The 18,985-nt window shown below is 35.5% G+C and overlaps 1 protein-coding gene across 1 annotated transcript in view; it reads left to right on the plus strand.

Moving 5' to 3' along the window:
- LOC141450303 (uncharacterized) overlaps nucleotides 1-18,985 on the plus strand; it is a 97,248-nt gene that overhangs the window by 29,730 nt on the left and 48,533 nt on the right. Inside the window, exon 2 of the mRNA XM_074120607.1 lies at nucleotides 11,000-11,329. Coding sequence (XP_073976708.1) covers nucleotides 11,036-11,329 — 294 coding nt within the window. The 5' untranslated portion in view covers nucleotides 11,000-11,035. The remainder of the gene's footprint in view (nucleotides 1-10,999; nucleotides 11,330-18,985) is intronic.

Here is an 18,985-nt window from a genome sequence, read left to right on the forward strand (position 1 = left end):
AAATGCTTAAGCTAATTAAACTTATCACACTGGTTTTCAAATTTGGCACCATCGCAATACTCAGTACAATAAAAAACATCCTTCTTCATAAAACTGTAATGGCAAGAAAAAGGTATTCAATTCGTTTTACGTTTTGAGGTCATGTATTAGAGAAATTAGAGGCTGATGTAAATGCAGCTACTCATAACGGTTCCAAGAGAGAATATAATGGCATTTTCTCTTTACATGACATTACACCTTCAGGTGATAAGTAGTTATAGTAACTTGAAAGGAAACTAGTTCGCTTTCAGCCAGTTACCACATCCGTTCTCATGTTGTTAGAACAGGAAGAGGCTTCACGCACCGTGGAGCTCCCTGCTAGCTGAGTGTGCTTGATATCTCGTCCACCTCAACGTTCACTTACACCACCAGACAGAGTGAACTTAGGAAAGTGAACTTAGATAAAACTTTACCATACACATTTGGATATATGTGTGTACGGTGAATGCACTTCAATTTGCACGAACTTAACTGGACATGAATTCCATATATTTAACTAATGGAAACACTTGGAAGCATTTAAATTATTTGATTCTGGTTTATTTTCCAAAATGTCTTATTTTTATTCTAACAATAATATTTCTTTTCTTTAAAACCTCTATTTACTCCTTCTAAGTTATTATTATTATTTTTGAATATTTTTTTTCCACAAAAATAGATTGGATTTAAAAATTAAAAATGCCGATGAATTCATCTTTTTGCTAATTTAAGCAGGAAATGTGTGTTCAAAAATTCAACGTACTGAAAAACTTGATTGTGACAAAAGCTGCCAAAGTTCCATCTAAAATTGTTTTTGATAGAAAACTTTGGAATTCAGAAAAGTCTTCGGGCAATAGAATCGTTACTAAAATAAACAAAGAAGAGATTATCATTTATTGAAGAGATCTAACTTTTTTAGAGGTTCGTAGAGCCTATCTTTTTTGTTCCAACATTATGGGCAAGCTTTCAAAATTGTATTTTGGAAAAATATGATTAAATTAGTGAAACTGTTAATATTACAAAATTGAAATATGTCGCAATAAATATTCGGATTCTCTCTTCTCACACTGGTTACATACTGCGCTGGTAGAATGTAAACCAGCCAACATAAATAGAGAAATAAAGAACTTTATTGGTTAATATTAATTAACAATGTAATACCATGTATTATTTTTTAATTCTTTTGTTATTAATTTGTTGAGGGTAACACTATAGTTTAGCTGATTTCTTTTAAGAAAAAATTTGGCTAATTTGGTGAACTCAAATGGCTTTCTCTTTCTGCAGTTTACAAAATTCAATTTTCTTAAAGCTTAGAATCTTTTAAAAAAAAAATAGTTTTTTTTAATCTTGTACACGTTCACTATGCTGCAATGATTGTGTTAAATGAAGCGTGACGTTACAGCTTGCCCACAATCCCATTAAAATGATTGTGCTCTGAAAAAGAAAACCATAGGGGGATTGTATCTAGGCAGAACTGAATACTCTAATCCATTCTTGGACCGTCCAATTTTCATTAAACATTTTCCAGCACAAATTTTTTGATGTCTGGAGAAGAGGTTAGGTCAACGAAGAACCTGGTTCACATCTAGCTGCTGTATGCTCTCAGAATTTCTCTTTCTTAAAAAAAAGACAGTCCTTAGGAAGGGCAGTGCACTGAACAATGTTCCGGGCGCCACCGAACAGAGATTTGAGGGAAACCAGAAAAATTACAATTTATATTTGTTATAATGGAAGTAAGAGAAAATGTGTGAGTCACAACTCACAAATTTTTGTTTTGGAAGTGTTAAGTTTAATTTTCAGTTAATAAAATGTTAACAACTTTTTTGAGATAGTGAAGTGATAGTAACAATGTTACTTGCATGGATATTTGGTATTCTAAGTATCATCTCCTTTTCGTGCATTTACTATAAAAGTTCTAGCAGAAGAAAAGGTCACGAAGAATTATAGAATAGAAGAAAAAAAGACAAAGGTAGAATCAGCTTTCAACATCAAGACAAGAAGAGAGCAACATGGATATTAGTACGTGATCTAACTTTTGTAAAAGTATTGTGGAGAATCGATTACACTTCATCACAACTACATACCACTCATATCGAAAATAAAATTATAATTTTAGTAGTTTATTCTTTTTTCGTTCTTTAACTTCTTGTAAGGTGTATTGTAGGGGAGTTGACACGGCTTACAGTTGAAAGAGAAATAAATAAATACATAATAATCCCTTTTCCTCGGGCCGCTCACTGTCCGATGAGAAACAAAGTATTTATTCAAATACACAAAAATCTGAGGAGAAATTGCTTACATCAGATTCACTTATTATATTGTTCTGTAGAATGTGAATGGCAAATAAATGAATGATTGAACGTAAAAAAGTTGCCTGATAGTTCTTAATAGAGGATATAAAGATATATTTCACTTACAAAATTCGTGACATAACATTACAGAAAACTGGTACATTAGAAGATCTTGCATTCCTTTTGACTGTGCGCGCACATTCTCGACGCACATGGATAATGTGTGCCAGAGACGCGTGCTTTCTTAGACAGAGAAAACGGACATTTCGAAAACCTCTTCCGAACGAAATCTCTACTGCTCCTTAACAAGATTGCTTTGTAATATATCTCATTTATCTGGTAACCTTCTTAAAAAAGTAATTCTTCTTCTGTTGAAACAAATATAAATAAATTTCTTGAGATGAAGGCGTACGAAAAAAAGTAGAAATATGAAGACAAAGATGGGGCTAGAATGGTGAAGTGGTTATTGATTGCGAAATAGCGAGTGGGAGGTACCCAGTTCGAGTCCCGCGTGTAGCTAATGTTTGTTGGAAAAATTTTAATCGTAAAGTATTACCTGCCACCCCTGTCCACCTCACCTATTAGCAGTTGGTCGTTGCGCTCCGCTCGGACAAATTGACAATTACTATACTTCTTCTTTTTCTGCTTACATGCCTCCACCTTTTAGTTTGAATAGTTGATATCTTTAAGATTCGGTGAGCAGGCAGGATCCAATGAGGTTTATTCTGCTGACCCCAGCAGGTGTAGTTGAAGAAATCTCCTCTTTTCGCTAGTTAAAGTGGTTTTCTGTGTATTTTCGCACCAACACCTAATTAGAACTTAGAGTAATTTAGTGATTAAATCATTCTTTTAATTTTACAAGCTTTTAAATGAAATATTTATTTTTTAATTTTAATTTTGGATGAGAATATTATTTAAAAAAGAATAAAGTTAAACGAATGTTAAAGCTGGAGAGAATCGAAAAATTCATGGTTACATAAAGCATTAGTATTGAGAAAGATATATTTAGTAATTTTAGGAAAAAACTAATAAAAACGAATCAAGTATCTAAATGCTTTCTACTATCCACTGTAATTTTACAGCAATTACTAGATTGTAACAGGAAATGAAAACATTCTACATCCTTAACAACAAATAACAAATTCGAACCTATAATCAGCTTCAACAACATATATATCTTAATTACTAAGTTGTTTTAATAAATTAATTTTTGATTTTTTTTGTTTTACCGCTGGAAGGACCAAACTGTTTCACTGCTCATTTCCTTGCTCAGCCGCAAATGAACTAAACTCTGTCATTCTTTAATTGTAGGCAATGCGCAAAATATAATGTTTAATGCTAGTAGTAACAAACGGTAGGACAAAACACTGAAGAAAATACGCAGTGTGCGAATTTTCTTTGTATAAACCTAAATCAAGTAAAAGAAAAAGTGCCTTAAGTACGGCATATACGTAGGTGTACACTCGCATTGAGAAAATAAGAAACATAAGATAGTTCTATAACGCAGAGAGAAATTAGGCCTTTGAAAGTGGTATGCACAACTCATTTTTACTAAATAAATTGGCTTAGATAGTTACAAACCATTAACTATGTTAATATAAACATAATAGGTACTATGTTTTAATTATTATTATTATTATTTTTTTTTTTTTGAAATAATGTATTGAGTTTCCTAAGCGTGGTATACTGTTGTGTAAACACAGTGAGCTCTAGTTGCAAATGATGCAATAAGTAGATTAGAAACTCAAATGCTAAGTTAATGTCGATGTTTAGTTTGATGTTTACATTGTGTTAGTGCGCTGAAGAGAGCAATGGGCGGGCTGCTCTGCTTGTCAAAAGAGAAACTTCTCTCCACACCCAGCAGGAGAAAGTTCGTCGAGAGGTACATAGCGATATAACAGTAGCTTGTAACAGTAGTGCCTTCTACGGCACTTCTCTACTTAAGACTAGTAGTCTCGCCAAACTATGTGAATCTCAAAGATTAAGGGTTTTTAGTGGCTCGCACTATTACTAAATGGTAAAGTTTCTAGCATCATCTAATCTCTATTATCACCTTACATAATTGCTTCTAAATTTAATATCCTTACACTTAATACTAAGGTTACTCTTATATCTTCATATTTCTGTTTAATCTTAATTTCTACCATATCAAAATCTAATGCATTTACCGAGGTTTTAAAAACTGATCAAGACCCAAAACAATAAATTTCTGACTGGTAAGCTATGAAAGAAAGACCCAATTCAGACCGTATAAATGATCCTCACAGCCACTTAGGTAACGAATTGAACTTGTCTGAACTTTTACGAACTAGTTTTATTTGCACATTTTAAATTCTGGTTATTTGGAACAGGAACAGACAAATTAAGAAAGATTCCCATTCAAATGTTTAATTATATCTCGCGGTTCAATAATGTTAAACGCTGCTATGTAAAAACAGCTCGCAATTTTCATAGAACAGAGTTAGAAAAAAAGCAATACAGTTAGTGGAACTTACGTAAAATTAATTATTTTTTTTTTAAATCATCATTGTTTGAGAGGGCCCTTGAAAACGAGCTTTTTATGGCATGACAAACATCATTCACAAAAAAACATTTAAAAAAAATTGGGGTACTAAAGGCCAAGAAGTCGATGTGGAATAAGAATAATGGACTCCTGAATTTTTCAAGTCTTCAAAAAGGAATTAATTAAATTCATTCAAATGGCTAAAATTATTAATAAGTTTTTTTAAGCGTCAAAAAATGGGTTTCATTTGAACTTGGTATACTAACTAAACATGGCTTAACACTTTGATTTGAAATTTTGTTATCTGAAACCCTGTTTTAGAGGGATTTATGGAGAGGTCACTCATGTTCTTTCATCTGTTCATTTGTTGTAATCAACCCCGCACGAACTATTTTTTCCAGCACCAATCCAAATTTGGAAGAAAATAGTTGCGTAGATTGCACTAGGAGAAATTATAATTATAATTTAGTTTTAAGTGAGTGAAGAGTACGTTGCAAAATGCTTCATAAATTTTTTTTTATAAAATTTTATTAAAGGAAATAAATAAATTTTCAAAAATTATTTATGCTTGTATTTAAAAAAAAAATTCGTTAAAATAAGAACTGAAATTGTTGACTTCTCGATGTAATGATTAGTTAATGGCCTTACAGCTTCCAGGACCTTTGGACTTCTTGATCCTTTCTAGTCTTCATGGTACAGTGCCTTCCAGTGTCCAACGCCAGGACCCTCTGTTGAGTTCTCGCTTACTCCATCTATCCTAAGCAGTGTTGGGCAACCCCAATCATTTAAACATTTCATTTAGACATTTAAACTATTGTTTTCATCACTCCTTTTCGCTAATTAAATTATAAAGAGTTGCCGAGGACATTTCTTAGCCCCTACAATAAAGTTTGAAAATACTATTTTCCTTCTACCACCTGTTTGAATAGAAAGATATTAAAACCTTGAACAATGAAGCACCAAGAAGCTGCTATAATCCTTTCCGGTCTTGATGAGACCATCGGGAATACTGTCTTCCTTCTTCTCTCTTAAACCCCTTCATTTGCAACTAGCTTCGGTTAGACTTCTAAACCTTAGCCAAGAAGGCCCCAAGAAGAGTTGTAATTTAAAATAAAAGTTAGCAAGAGAGAGATGGGCAAAGCCAATAATTGTCCAGTGTTATACAGTACACATGTAGCTACCATCCTTTCTTATTGACTTCAGGAATCAAAAGATCTTTTCTTTTTTCTGTCAAAAGGTATTCTACCACCTTCAATGAAGACCTATTGAACAAGCGTTAAGCAAACTCATATCCACCTTCTTGATTTATCGAGACGATATTAATGAAACTTCTCCTCAAGTCATATATGTCTCCTCCACTTTCTAAGTCTCTGCTGCACTACACTAAAGAACGTGGTCCCAATCTGAGATGTACGGGAATCAGAGCTACAAGACGGATTTTCTACAATTTGGAAGCAACGTTGATGATAGTCTTTTGTCCTATGCTGTGAGAATCTTGGACATGAGGCGTGAGGATGAAAGAGTTTGCGCTTTTGCCCATGTTAGTCGGCTGGAAAGAGCTGTATCTTAGGAATTCTGTTGGCGATCCCAGTATATCTTCTTTTAGAAGAGTTCGAATGCTTTGATGAAAACAATCGAACAGCAGCTTATTTGAGAATCCACAGAATTGGCCTTATGGTGAGCTAATCCATTGGCCAATTTATTTAAGCCTTCATCTAAGAAAATAAAAAAATACGCACCATGGTTTTGTTGAAGATTGTAAGAGTTTAATAGTCGTGAGGATTTTTTAGAAAATCGTTGTTGCTAACATCAGTCTATTCTCTAAACTGAAAACGCTCACCAGAGTTTCTGCAGTCCCCGATATTGCAAGCTGTTCCGCCTGATTATTGCTGCAATGAGCGTGCAATTCCAATTTTCCAGCCTCCATACTTTCTTTCTGCGTGAAAGACACCGAAGCATATCCATATCCAAAAACTTACACTTTAATTACTAACATTTTTAAAAAAATAAAAACTATCCTCACACGGGATTCGAACTGGGGATCTGCAACTGACTAATCCCATCTCTGCTGCACACTAAACACGGCCGCTCTTGTTACTAGAATAGAAAGATTAGTGAAAGTGAAAATTGAATAACAAAATTTCAGTCCACTTCAAAATTTCTTCAAATTTGGAATAAAAACTAACTCCACGTTTGATAGGTTTTAAATAACTTTGTGCGTACTTTTTAAGAATAAGTATTTCAAAAATTTCGAATATAATTTAAACTCGACTTTCCTTAGGTTTATCTTAAAAATTCGACAGGTTTACTGTAATTCCTTTTCCCAGAAAAGTAGAAATAGTCATGAAGTCTTTGAGGCAAGCGTAATACCAGTTTTTAGAATATGAAAGTAGAATATTACCGTAAGATGGCTCACTACTCATCTCATATTATCCCCTACTTGGGAAGGATGCGAGTAGCATGTGCACGGGTATTAGTTAACTATACTCCTTCTCAGATCCTGCACGACAAAGCCACATAGTACACCCCTATGGAAGTATTTCCTGTCAATGCTGCGGGCGTCTTTCTCTACAGCATCATACTCAGCAACATCCTTTAAACTTGTTTCTATTAGAACGTACTTCCTTTGTGAATCTCAAATAATTTCCTAATTGCTGCTAGATAATTTGCTTAATTCAAATATTCACTTTTTTCTAAAATAATTTGTGTAAAAAAAAAAAACAAATAACAATAAAAACAAAATTCAGTGGTTATTAGTGTGAATTTTGGTAAGTGGAAGATTCCGAGTTCGAATTCCGTCAGTAGCTACTCCTTGATAAAAGATGTTCTTATCACAGTATGTGCCTCCGATTATCATGAACATGAGGTTCGCCAAAAAATAGGCAATTATTTTAATTATTATGGAAACAGACAAAAAACTCTGGTAAAAACACTCATATTACTCCCTATCCACTGTTTACATAATCAAATTTTACAAAATCCTAAAATTTGCACAGAAAGGCTTCAATGTTCTGCACTTCATTGATACTATAAAGAACTGGTTCTGTTAGAGAAGCGGAATGTTCAGCTGCCTGTAAACACTGTAAGAAGTTTCTTCCCAAAGTGGTAGGCATATCGTTGCGTCAAATCCAGCATTTAAACGAAACTCTTTGTGCGAGGAACAGGCTATTCACTGAAATGGCGTTTTAGGAGAGGGTTGAATCCGTTCCCGAGACACCTATCTAAATAAAATTTTCTATAAAAAGTAACAAATAAAAGGTATTGATCTACTTGCATGCAGTGTAAAGAAATAATGTAAGTAATAGATAAAGTAAAGAAATATCATTAAAACCATTTTCGAAAAGCCGCCGAAAGCTTGCAAACTATTCAGTAAAATGGTACTCATTCTCAAAATATTAGCCCACCAATTTGTAAACAGGTCTCTTTTCTCCCAAGAGGCCAAAACATATATTTTATTGAAAAACAAAACCAATAAGTAGACTTTCTTACTCATCAGAACGGTAAGAATTAATGCAGAGATGTGTTCGTACTTAATAAAGTAACTTACTTTAAATATCAAATAAATATTAGTCTTATAACCTCTTGCACAGTCAAAATTACAAGAATTTAAAGTTTACCGCTTACATTAAACGCAGAATAAAATAAACGGTTTCGATATTAATGTCTAGCTTTGTAACGGAATAAAAGTCTATTGACACACTTAAATGAGTTAGAGTTGGTAGAATTGTATAATGTTTCATGATTATAAGTCCTAATAATAATTAGATTGTAATAACAGCTTCTTTATTGAAACTAATTAATTTCAGTTACTTTCTATCCGTTCTATAAAGAGCTTCAGTACAATTTTAAATATTAATCTTGTTTAAATGATGAACAATCACTCCATTCATACAAAAGTTGGGTATTTAAAATAAAAGATGACCTTGGGCCACTGAAAAGTGGAAAAAAGAAAAAAATAAATGTAAAGTAAAAGAGAATGAAGACTGTCCGCTGAAGTTGGTTGGGATCTCAACTCATTCTCTAATCGTTCTTGGATTATCAGAACGCCTACCCATAGCAGACATCCATTATTAATTAAGATTCGAGTATTTATATATTTGCTGGTGCGTTCTTTACTTTTATTTTATTTACATTATAACTTCACTTTTGTTGAGGCAAATAATTTTATACATAAACTATTATAACAGGCTACACGGATGGCCGTTATTGTTGTCTTTATATCACATCTTTATTTTGTATAAATAAAGAATAGAAAAAGTTTATAGAAAATGTTATTTCTATTTATTTTTCGCGTTTTTATTTTGTGCATCTAATATTAATATAAATGCTGTCTTCTTCTTCTAAAAAAATTAAGGGGAACTCTGAGAAGCGGGGTCATCATGGTTACTTACATAGTTATGTACGTTTTGCTTTCACTCAATATTTATTAAAAATTGTGTTTGAAGTAATTTTGTATTGTTAGTTTGTAAGTTGAGAATGGCTTTAAAAAACCGGAGAAAACCCCCAGTTTTGTTTTGAACTTCAGTTTAATATTCTGTATTTTCACGTTAAAGGAGGTTAGGCCAAAATGAAACAGGTTATTAAGTGCAGAAATTGAATTAGCGTTCAATCCTTTTTGAATTATTTTACAAACAGAGATCTAAGAACGAGAGATCAAGAGTTGAAACTACAGTTAACACCAGCACAAAGATGTACAAAACAATCGATGGCCCTTTTTACTAGGGCATAGTCTGTAGAGTACCAGGACAGAACAAGAAGGGTATGTTTGTGTGGATGTAGAAGGAGTGTGGGCGAGATAAATATGATTTGGAGGATGGTACCAAGCTGTGCCTCAGAGTAACCCAGAACTGTGCTGGCACTAGCACGCTCTGTCGTCATTTCTACCTAAACGATTCAGTCAGGTATTATCTTAACGCAGTATCTTCGTTATAAAAGAATAAACATTAGCCGACCAAAGGCCTCATATCAAATCACAATGGCCATGTTATATCAGGTAACCTTTTAGTTTATTTTATAAATGCACTAAACCATAACGTTCGTAAACTTGAATGTAATTTAATTCTAGTGTTCTTGTTAATTTTGTTTTACTTACTCAGAATTCATAAGCGATTTGGCTTGATTAGATAGTAAAAGATATTTAGTTTTTTAAAAGAACGCTACAGGGGTTCTGTACTTCCACAGACGTTTTTACTAACAGAAATAAAGAAAAGAACAAAACATATTTGGCTTGATTATAAATTACTATTATTTGGAAATACTCCTCCCGTAGAATTAGCAATTGATTTCTTTGACGCAATTAAAATGAGGAGATTGTTTTCTGTAACGTTAAACCCTCAGTTTAGGAGGAACCCTCATTTCTAAAGCTGACCCCACATCACAGCTGGGCCGCAACCTCTTTTCTAAAATGAAATTTCTAGTATTGCTTTGAATGGTTTTTATCGTTCTGTTTCAATTTCGGTTGGGTCAGACGCTAACTTTATTTGTTTTGTTTTTATAAGGGTTTTCTCGGAGATATTTGCTTCCAGGAGTGCCGTCTCTCAATCGAAGCTTTTCTAACACCGTTGTATATTTATTTTTCCCCAATAATTCCAAATTTGTTTTGTCTCCTTCTTTCTCCATTCACAGCTACAGTTTATAAGAATTCGAGGATCTAATCACATATTATCCAAAAGATGAAGGCAGTCTCATTTGAGTTGATCTTCACGCTATTGATATTTTCAATAATTAGGCTCTACTTTCTAGCAACAATTTGTTAGTTTACTCTAAAGTTACACATTTATAAAACCCCGCTTAAACCTGCTGTAAAAATAACCATTCAGAAACATTTAAAGGAAGTGGAAATTTAATTTTTGAATAAAATGAGTAAACAAGATGTGGATTTTATAGAGCAGATGTCGTAAGTCTAAAATTGGCTCCAAGTTTCTTCTTAAATACGATCCTTTGTCCGGGATTTTGAAGAATCATTTGAGGAATTCAAGAGTTTAAGTTGACCATCGAGAAGTCCAATGAAAGGAAGAAGTGTGGTACTAATTTGGGCCTAAAACTTGCCTCAAAATTCGGGGCTTTTTATTGTAAAAGGAATAAAAACAATTTATGTTTAGATTTAAGAAAATGTATAAATCAGAATTTTAACTGCATTAAGAGAAATTTGCTTTTATATCCTAAATTTTTACCATTTATTTTGCAGGTCAAAGTGGTAAACGATGGCAGTATTTTGAAAGACATGTGGGAACTGAAATGTGGATATCATTCTGATTCCGAGCCGGGCTCAGAGAACTATTCACTGAATTACACATCACTGAGTCCAACGGCTCCGCTAGTCAGTCCAGAAGGATCTCTTATTGGTGCGTTTATTGAAGAGTTAACAGCAACTACTCCAGCAACTGATGTGCTGACACCAATTTTTAATAAAGTTTCCACACAATGCACCCAAACTTCGCCTTCAGTTAAACCAGATCAAGTATCACTTCCAGAAGAGTTAATCATGACAGTAGTTTTAAAAAATGGGGCTCTTCAGGTGAGAGATTAATTTTATGTGAAGTTAACATTATTCTTTTTAAAAAATTTATTGAATCCTTTCGTCGAAGAAAAAACTTTTGAACATTCTGGATAGTACAGAATTACTATAACGTAGAGCAATAAGTCCGTCCAGATCTATATTTTTGTACATAGTACTAAGGGATGTCATAGCAATCTTCTCAAATTGACAAATCATCGCACAATCTGCCAAAATTCAATCAAGACCAGAGCTAAACTCTTGGAACTGAAATTCTCTCTTTGACTTTGATTCCAAGATGTAACACATGATGCTAAGATAGTGCCCTACTTTATAACTAAATAATAAACCACTTCTCACACAAAAGGATACTTTAAGAATCTGCAGTAACTGCATTTTGCCAAAAAGTAGTAACTCCATAATCGCCTTTTAAAATTTTTAAAATTATTGAATAGAATTAATAAAAGATTTTAAGTGAAAGTATAAAACCGCCATTTCATCACTGGCATTTTATTAATTGTTGTAAGGGTGTATAAATGGTGTATTTGAAAAGCCTGTGCTTACAATTTCTGCTTTCTGTTGGACTAACAGACTATCTACATTTTACACTTGTAATGTGCCACTGTATTTCGTCAATTCTTTATTGCAAATTACACCTTTGGTAAATACTAATCCAATTTGTATTACTAATTTTTTTTCTCTTAGGTATTTCATTGTCGAATTGTCGAATAATGCAATAAAAAAAAATTATCTCATTAACATCCAAAAAAAAGATGTTTCCCATATTATATGTTTGGATTTATAATTCTAATTTAAGCCAGGAGCATATAAGTTAGAAATATTGCTATTTTATCGAAAAATTAGTAAATAAAAGACAAGAGTTTCAATATAATAAATCCGAACTAGAATCTTCATCACCAAATTACATAAACACATTTAACCCTTCTCAATTGTACATAAATGGTTTAAATGGTTTGACAGTACTAAACAATACTGAGGAGGACTAAGAAGATTGTAATCAATTTACTTGGTGTAAAGATATGGTTAGTGTCATTTTAGAGAACTCGCAAAAAAAGTAAAAAATCCATTCAGTGTACTGTTTATCAGGTTGAGGGGTTTTGATCTCAATCTTGACCCAAAGTGAGACTCAAAGGCAATATCAAGTCAGCTTCCAGTGATTTGTCTTTTTTGAAAACCATTTGTTAAGACCACTTTTTTAGGGTACCTTAAACGGATATTAGCAATGATAACACAATTACGAAAATTTGATACGAGCACTGTATTTTGTCTTATTAGTGACTTAAGAATAGAGACAAAAATTTAACCCGGCAATCGACTGAATCCAAATAGATCTAATTGTATTTAATATAGCAGAGTATCGATCGGAACCTTTCGAGTAAACCATGGAGTGTGGGCTGGTTAAATATGTTTTAATAAATTCTATAACATCAGTGATATTTCTAGCTTCAAGCATTACAATGACCTTAGGAATCCATTTTTATTCCTTTTTGTTAACTTGTTCGTCCCCTCTTGAGACTTTTTCGAAATGTTCACTGGAAATACGCCGTCTTTAAGGTACCTAGAATCATAAAAAAATCTACTCTCTTTCTCTTACTGAAATTTCATTACTTTTAAATAAATACTTTCTAAAAAATAAATTTTAGCGCACAAGGGTCATTCAGCAAAGACCCTTGCGTCAAAGCAGACGTTTTAATTTATTTGTCACAGATTAAGTTAGAAAATAATAATGATTGTCACCTAAGGAATGTATGATCCCTTCATCCATAAAAGAAGGTAGGCGCCCAACAACCAATTGCGTACAAGCTGTTCTACCATAACATCATCGCTGAATCTTTCCTCTCTTAACGATTTCTTCAGTAAACCGAAAAAATCACGTGGGGATGTCTCAAAACATTAAGGAAGATTTTTAGGAAGTAGTCAATGAATTTCTGCGATTTTGTCGCAAGTGAAGACTGCTGTAAGCGATCATACTGTGACAAAGAGAAGCAAGACGTCTTGAATGTGCTTCATTTGTGGCAATGAAGTGCTCTTATTTCAAGTTTTTTCCATCCTCATTTCTTCAACAAGAAAACATTTAAGACTCACTTTCCTAGGTCGTAAATGCATTTCCATAAATCTTGTGGACATAAGACGCGAAGTGGACTCCAGATGTCATCATTAGACTTTAATAAAACTTTTAACAATACCCTTCCATTGTAAGAGAGAACTTATCTCTTTCTGGTAACTACAATAGTCTAACCTGTTCTTACAACGAAAAGGAAAGTGCTGTTTTAATTCACTATATTTCTCTCTGAGGAAATAATTAATTGTAGTGAATTTAAAAATACTGGAAAATGACATCTGTAGATATGTTTTATAATGCGTTTTCCTGCGCCTTAACTTTGTTCTTAGTTCTAAGGAGACATGGAGATCTTGTCATCTTCATACCTTGAGTACAGACTGGTCTTTTCTCGGTTATTTTTAAAAGATTAAATGACGGTTTTATTTCCTTATTTGACTCCGAAGTACATGAGTGCAATAGTTCAAAGTTGCCTAAGAGAAATCATTTTCGACGTATTTGAAAGAGAATGGTCGTTAAGTCTGTATTTTGACCAGTAGCTAAATTCCCTTCTCAACAGACCAATTCTGTTCTGGTTAGATTTCGGGAAGCGGATCTTAGAGAAATGAGAAATATTCAGTTAATATCTCTCTAATGAAGATGAAATCACTATTTCTTTGCTTCTAGAAACAGTTTAAAGATTATCAGATAGAGATAGTAGGCCTCGTTCTTTTATTACTCCTTAACAAAATCTTACAGTTTAAAAAGTTAAGTATAAGGGTTGATTAAATACAAGAGGTGCACAAATCAGCAAGTACCCATCATTTCATTCATACTTCCCTCTCGTAATTTCAGCCATATAAAAATGTTCGATAAAGCTTAAGTGTTTTATTCAAATTTCATAATGATATCATTTAAGTAATTTTATTGCATTAAATTTTCATTATTATTGCCAATGTAAACAAATTGCTAATTTTTTTTGTCTGCATTTTTCTCATAATTTTAAAGTTTAAAAGTGTGTAAACTACTGACTGTAATTATAAATTGAAAACACTTCTTATGGACATTGTTTTGTGCAAGCGAATTAACACTAGTTTTTTCGTGTTTTGTTCGGAGAAGTGACAATTAGCTGCTATAAAAACTAACCTCATTTAGTGTGTGAGTAATTTGCCCTTTTTTTTTTTCCTCTCCTTCCTTTTTTTTTAATTCTCTTCCTAGTTTAATTAATAACCTTCCTCTTTCGCAAGTTTAATTTCATTTTTGCCACATTCTCTAACTCACGATGATGAAACCTAGCGAAGTCACAAATAGCTGCTCTTCCACGGACAACGAATCCACTTCATCAATAACTACAAAACAAATAAAAAGAAAATCCAACTCCCAACCGAAATCCAATAAGAAAAGTATCCGACCTGCAAAAGCTCCTATAGCAACCGAACCTTCGTTACTTAATGCCAGACAACTACCAGGCCCAAGTTCAGAGCCAAATTCCATAACTGAGAATACTACGAATAAAGCAATGGTGGCTCCGGATGTACCAACCTACAACCCATTTTCCCCACTCGCTGTTCCAGATGAAATGGAAACCACATCTGCACCCCCTGGGCCTCAGCGTATCCCAAAACCACCACCCATTTACTTAAAAAATGTTACAAGATACGCTGATTTATGCAAAGCCCTTAGCCAAATAACAGGACCAAACAGCTTCGCATGCAAGGCGCGAGCAGCTGACCTCATTATTCACGCCAAAACAATAGATGGCTACAGAGGGATTATACATTACCTCAAAGACAAAAAAGCTGAGTATCACACCTACCAGCTTGAAGAAGAAAAAGCTTATCGTGTCGTGATAAGATACCTGCATCAGTCAACACCTCCTGAGCTAATTCAACAAGAACTGGCGAAACATGGGCATATTACCCGCAATGTCGCACCGGTTATTCACCCAGTTTCCAAACAAACATTGCCTCTTTTCTTCGTAGATCTAGAGCCGAGGGCTAACAACACAGATATTTTTGACCTGGAACTGTTATGCTACACCAAAATTAAGGTCGAGGAACCCCACAAACAGAGACTAATTGTGCAGTGTAAACGCTGTCAAGAATACGGCCATACAAAAAGTTATTGTCAGCATCGTCCAAGATGTGTTAAGTGCGCCGGTGAACATCTCACACAGGAGTGTGGCAAACACAACACAACACCTCCCATATGCGCTCTTTGTCACGGAGAACACCCCGCTAACTACAAAGGATGTATGGTACACAGAGAACTCCAACGATCACGAAGGCCCCCACTGGGCATCAACCATCGCTCAGCCATCAGCGAAGCAACTAAGTCTACATCCAATCGACAACAAGCTGCTTCTGGCACTCCTAGGAATACTGAACCACAGACTCAGAGGAACAACATCTCAGCCACCAACACTAATCACCCGTCTTATGCCAGGGTTGTTGCGGGGCCACCGCCGCCTCAGCCACCTCTCCAATCCTCTTCATCTGACATCACCACTTTACTAAATTCTTTCCTCTCTGATTTCAAAACTCTTCTCACTCCTCTCGTAACTCTACTAACCACCGTTGTCAACACTCTACTTCCTCGCCTCGCTCCTTAATGCCACTTACTAATTACTCTATCACCATACTATTATGGAACGCAAATGGACTAACTAATCACAGACAAGAACTAGAGATCCTGCTACACGAAAGACGAATAGACATTGCACTTGTCACAGAGACGCACTTCACGGAAAGAACACGCTTCTACATCTCTGGCTACAAACTATATAGAACTGACCACCCTGACGGCACTGCACATGGCGGCTCAGCCATCCTTATAAGAACCTCTTTATCACACTTCTTCATTCCTTACAATGCCACTAACTACATACAGCCTACTGTGATCTCCCTCCATAGTGAACCCTTCCATTACAACATTGCTGCCGTATACTGTCCTCCTAACCAAGCAATTCATCACAATCAATTTCTTTCCTTCTTCAAATCACTGGGCTCCCGTTTTGTGAGCGGTGGTGACTACAACGCGAAACATCCTCGCTGGGGTAGTCGAGTGACAAACCCAAGAGGACGCATTCTCTACAATGCACTCTCCCAAACAAGCCTATCCTACATCTCTCCTTCTCAACCAACTTACTGGCCAACTGCTCTAAATAAACGACCTGACTTGCTTGACTTTTTCATCTGCTCCAACATTTCACCATTCCATACTGACGCATTCACCTTAGATGACCTATCATCCGACCACAGCCCCGTCATACTTACAATGGATATTCACCCCAAACCATCCCCTCCAAAACCTACATTGCTCAATGGACCGATACACTGGGACTTATTTAGAGACCGACTCGAACAACAAATTGAACTTAAAACAGCTCTTAAAACACCCCAACAGCTAGATGATGCTGTTGACAACTTCGCTGCTGCCATACAGCAAAGCATATGGCAAGCGACTTCATACTGTACAACTACAAGGACAGAACGTTTGCCTTATAACTTACCTATCCTACTTCGCACTCTTATAACTAAAAAGCGACGAGCAAGATCTCTTTGGCAGCGAACTAGGTATCCTTCCCACAAACAAAATTTCAATCATCTTGCAAGACAGCTTAAAAACGAACTTCAAAAATACTACAACACCCAATACGCTAACTATACAAAATCTCTTATCACTGACGACAACTCGCTCTGGACTGTCACCCGACGAATATTAAAATTTCAACAAACCTCCTCCCCTCTCCGTTCTGCTGACAACTCCTGGGCCAAATCTGATCAAGAAAAAGCTGACTTACTTGCAGCTCACCTCTCTTCCGTCTTCACCCCACATCCTGACACCCAAAATCTACAACACACCCAAGACGTCAATACCGACTTGGACATTCCTTTACCAGTTTCTCTTCCTCCTAAATCATTCACACCCAAGCAAGTCAAGGAGGCCATTATCAATCTTCCCCCTAAAAAGAGTCCAGGTTATGATTTAATCACAGCACACATTCTCCTCCAACTTCCTAGAAAAGCAATAGTCCTCCTTACAACCATCTACAATTCAATACTGAGAACTACCTATTATCCTATTCTTTGGAAATTCTCCACCATCTGTATGATACCTAAACCTTCAAAACCCACGCATCTACCTTCCTCTTACCGCCCTATCAGCCTCCTTTCGATTCTAGGCAAAATTTTTGAGAGACTCCTCCTACCACGCCTTCAAGAAAGTTTTGATGGCCTTGAAATTATCCCAAATCATCAATTTGGTTTTCGCAGCTGCCACTCTACAATCCAGCAGGCCCATCGCGTTGTGGACACCATCGCTACATCACTGGAGCTTAAACATTTCTGCGCTGGAGTATTCTTGGATGTCTCACAGGCCTTTGACCGAGTATGGCACAAGGGTTTGCTATGGAAGCTTAAGGGTATTCTACCAAGCACATACTATCTTATACTCAAATCCTATCTCTCCGACCGATTCTTCCTAGTAACTCAAGGCTCTTCTCGATCATCTATTTTTCCTGTCCTTGCTGGTGTACCACAAGGTAGCGTCTTAGCTCCTCTTCTCTACACAATCTTTACAGCCGACTTACCTTCAAATCCCAACACCTCCATATACACCTTCGCTGACGACACTGCCATTCTCTCCACACATACTGATCCTGTCTTCGCTATCCGCTCTCTACAATCTCACCTTCACTCACTAGAACCCTGGCTACAAAAATGGCGAATAAAAATCAACCCAAACAAATCCAAACACATAGTCTTCACACTCAAACGAACAACTCTTGGACCTGTCTTCTTATATAACACTCCTATCCCACCAGCCGACCATGTGCGGTACCTTGGACTGTACCTAGACAAAAGACTAACTTGGAACCCTCATACGAGACTTAAAGGGGCTGAATTACACAAACGATACAAACTCCTTGCTAGACTACTGGACAAACGCTCAAAACTAACACTACAGAACAAGCGTCGACTGTACACTTCCCTTCTTGCTCCAATATGGACTTACGGACTTGAACTTTACGGGACAGCTAAACGATCTAATATCAACAGATTACAAACACTCCAATCTAAAATACTCCGCCGCATTGTAAACGCTCCCTTTTATGTCAGTAACCACTCCATACACACAGACCTCAACATTCCATTTATACCAGAACTTGCCAAAACCCGCTACAACACATTCCACCAAAAACTATCATTTCACCCTAATCCTTTAGCTGCAAACCTATTCTCAACCACACTTCCCTCCAACCCCCAAAGACGGCTGAGGCGCCGTTGGCCCCGTGACCAACTGGTAAACTAATGATGGTCATCACTGGATGATCATCATTCATGATTGCCACGCCATTTTTATTGTTCGCCCAGCATATTTACTTATTGTACTGTACGAGTGCAGGTGTAAATTTCAAATAAAAGATAAAAAAAAAAAAAAAAATTTTCATTAATATTGTTTAGAATTGATTAGCTGTCACAGACCCTTATGCTGGCCTTTTTCATATATTTTTCATTTTCATTTTATCAAAATCAGGATAAGATGTGCTTTCTCAGATACAGAGAGCAGTTGGTAACCTCCTGGCTAACCTGGCTTGCGAGCCAGAGGAGGCACCT

This window comes from Rhodnius prolixus, unplaced genomic scaffold (genome assembly GCF_049639745.1).
Source record: "Rhodnius prolixus isolate KJV_2025 unplaced genomic scaffold, Rpr scaffold_2, whole genome shotgun sequence".
In the NCBI taxonomy this organism is placed as follows: Eukaryota; Metazoa; Arthropoda; class Insecta; order Hemiptera; family Reduviidae; genus Rhodnius; species Rhodnius prolixus.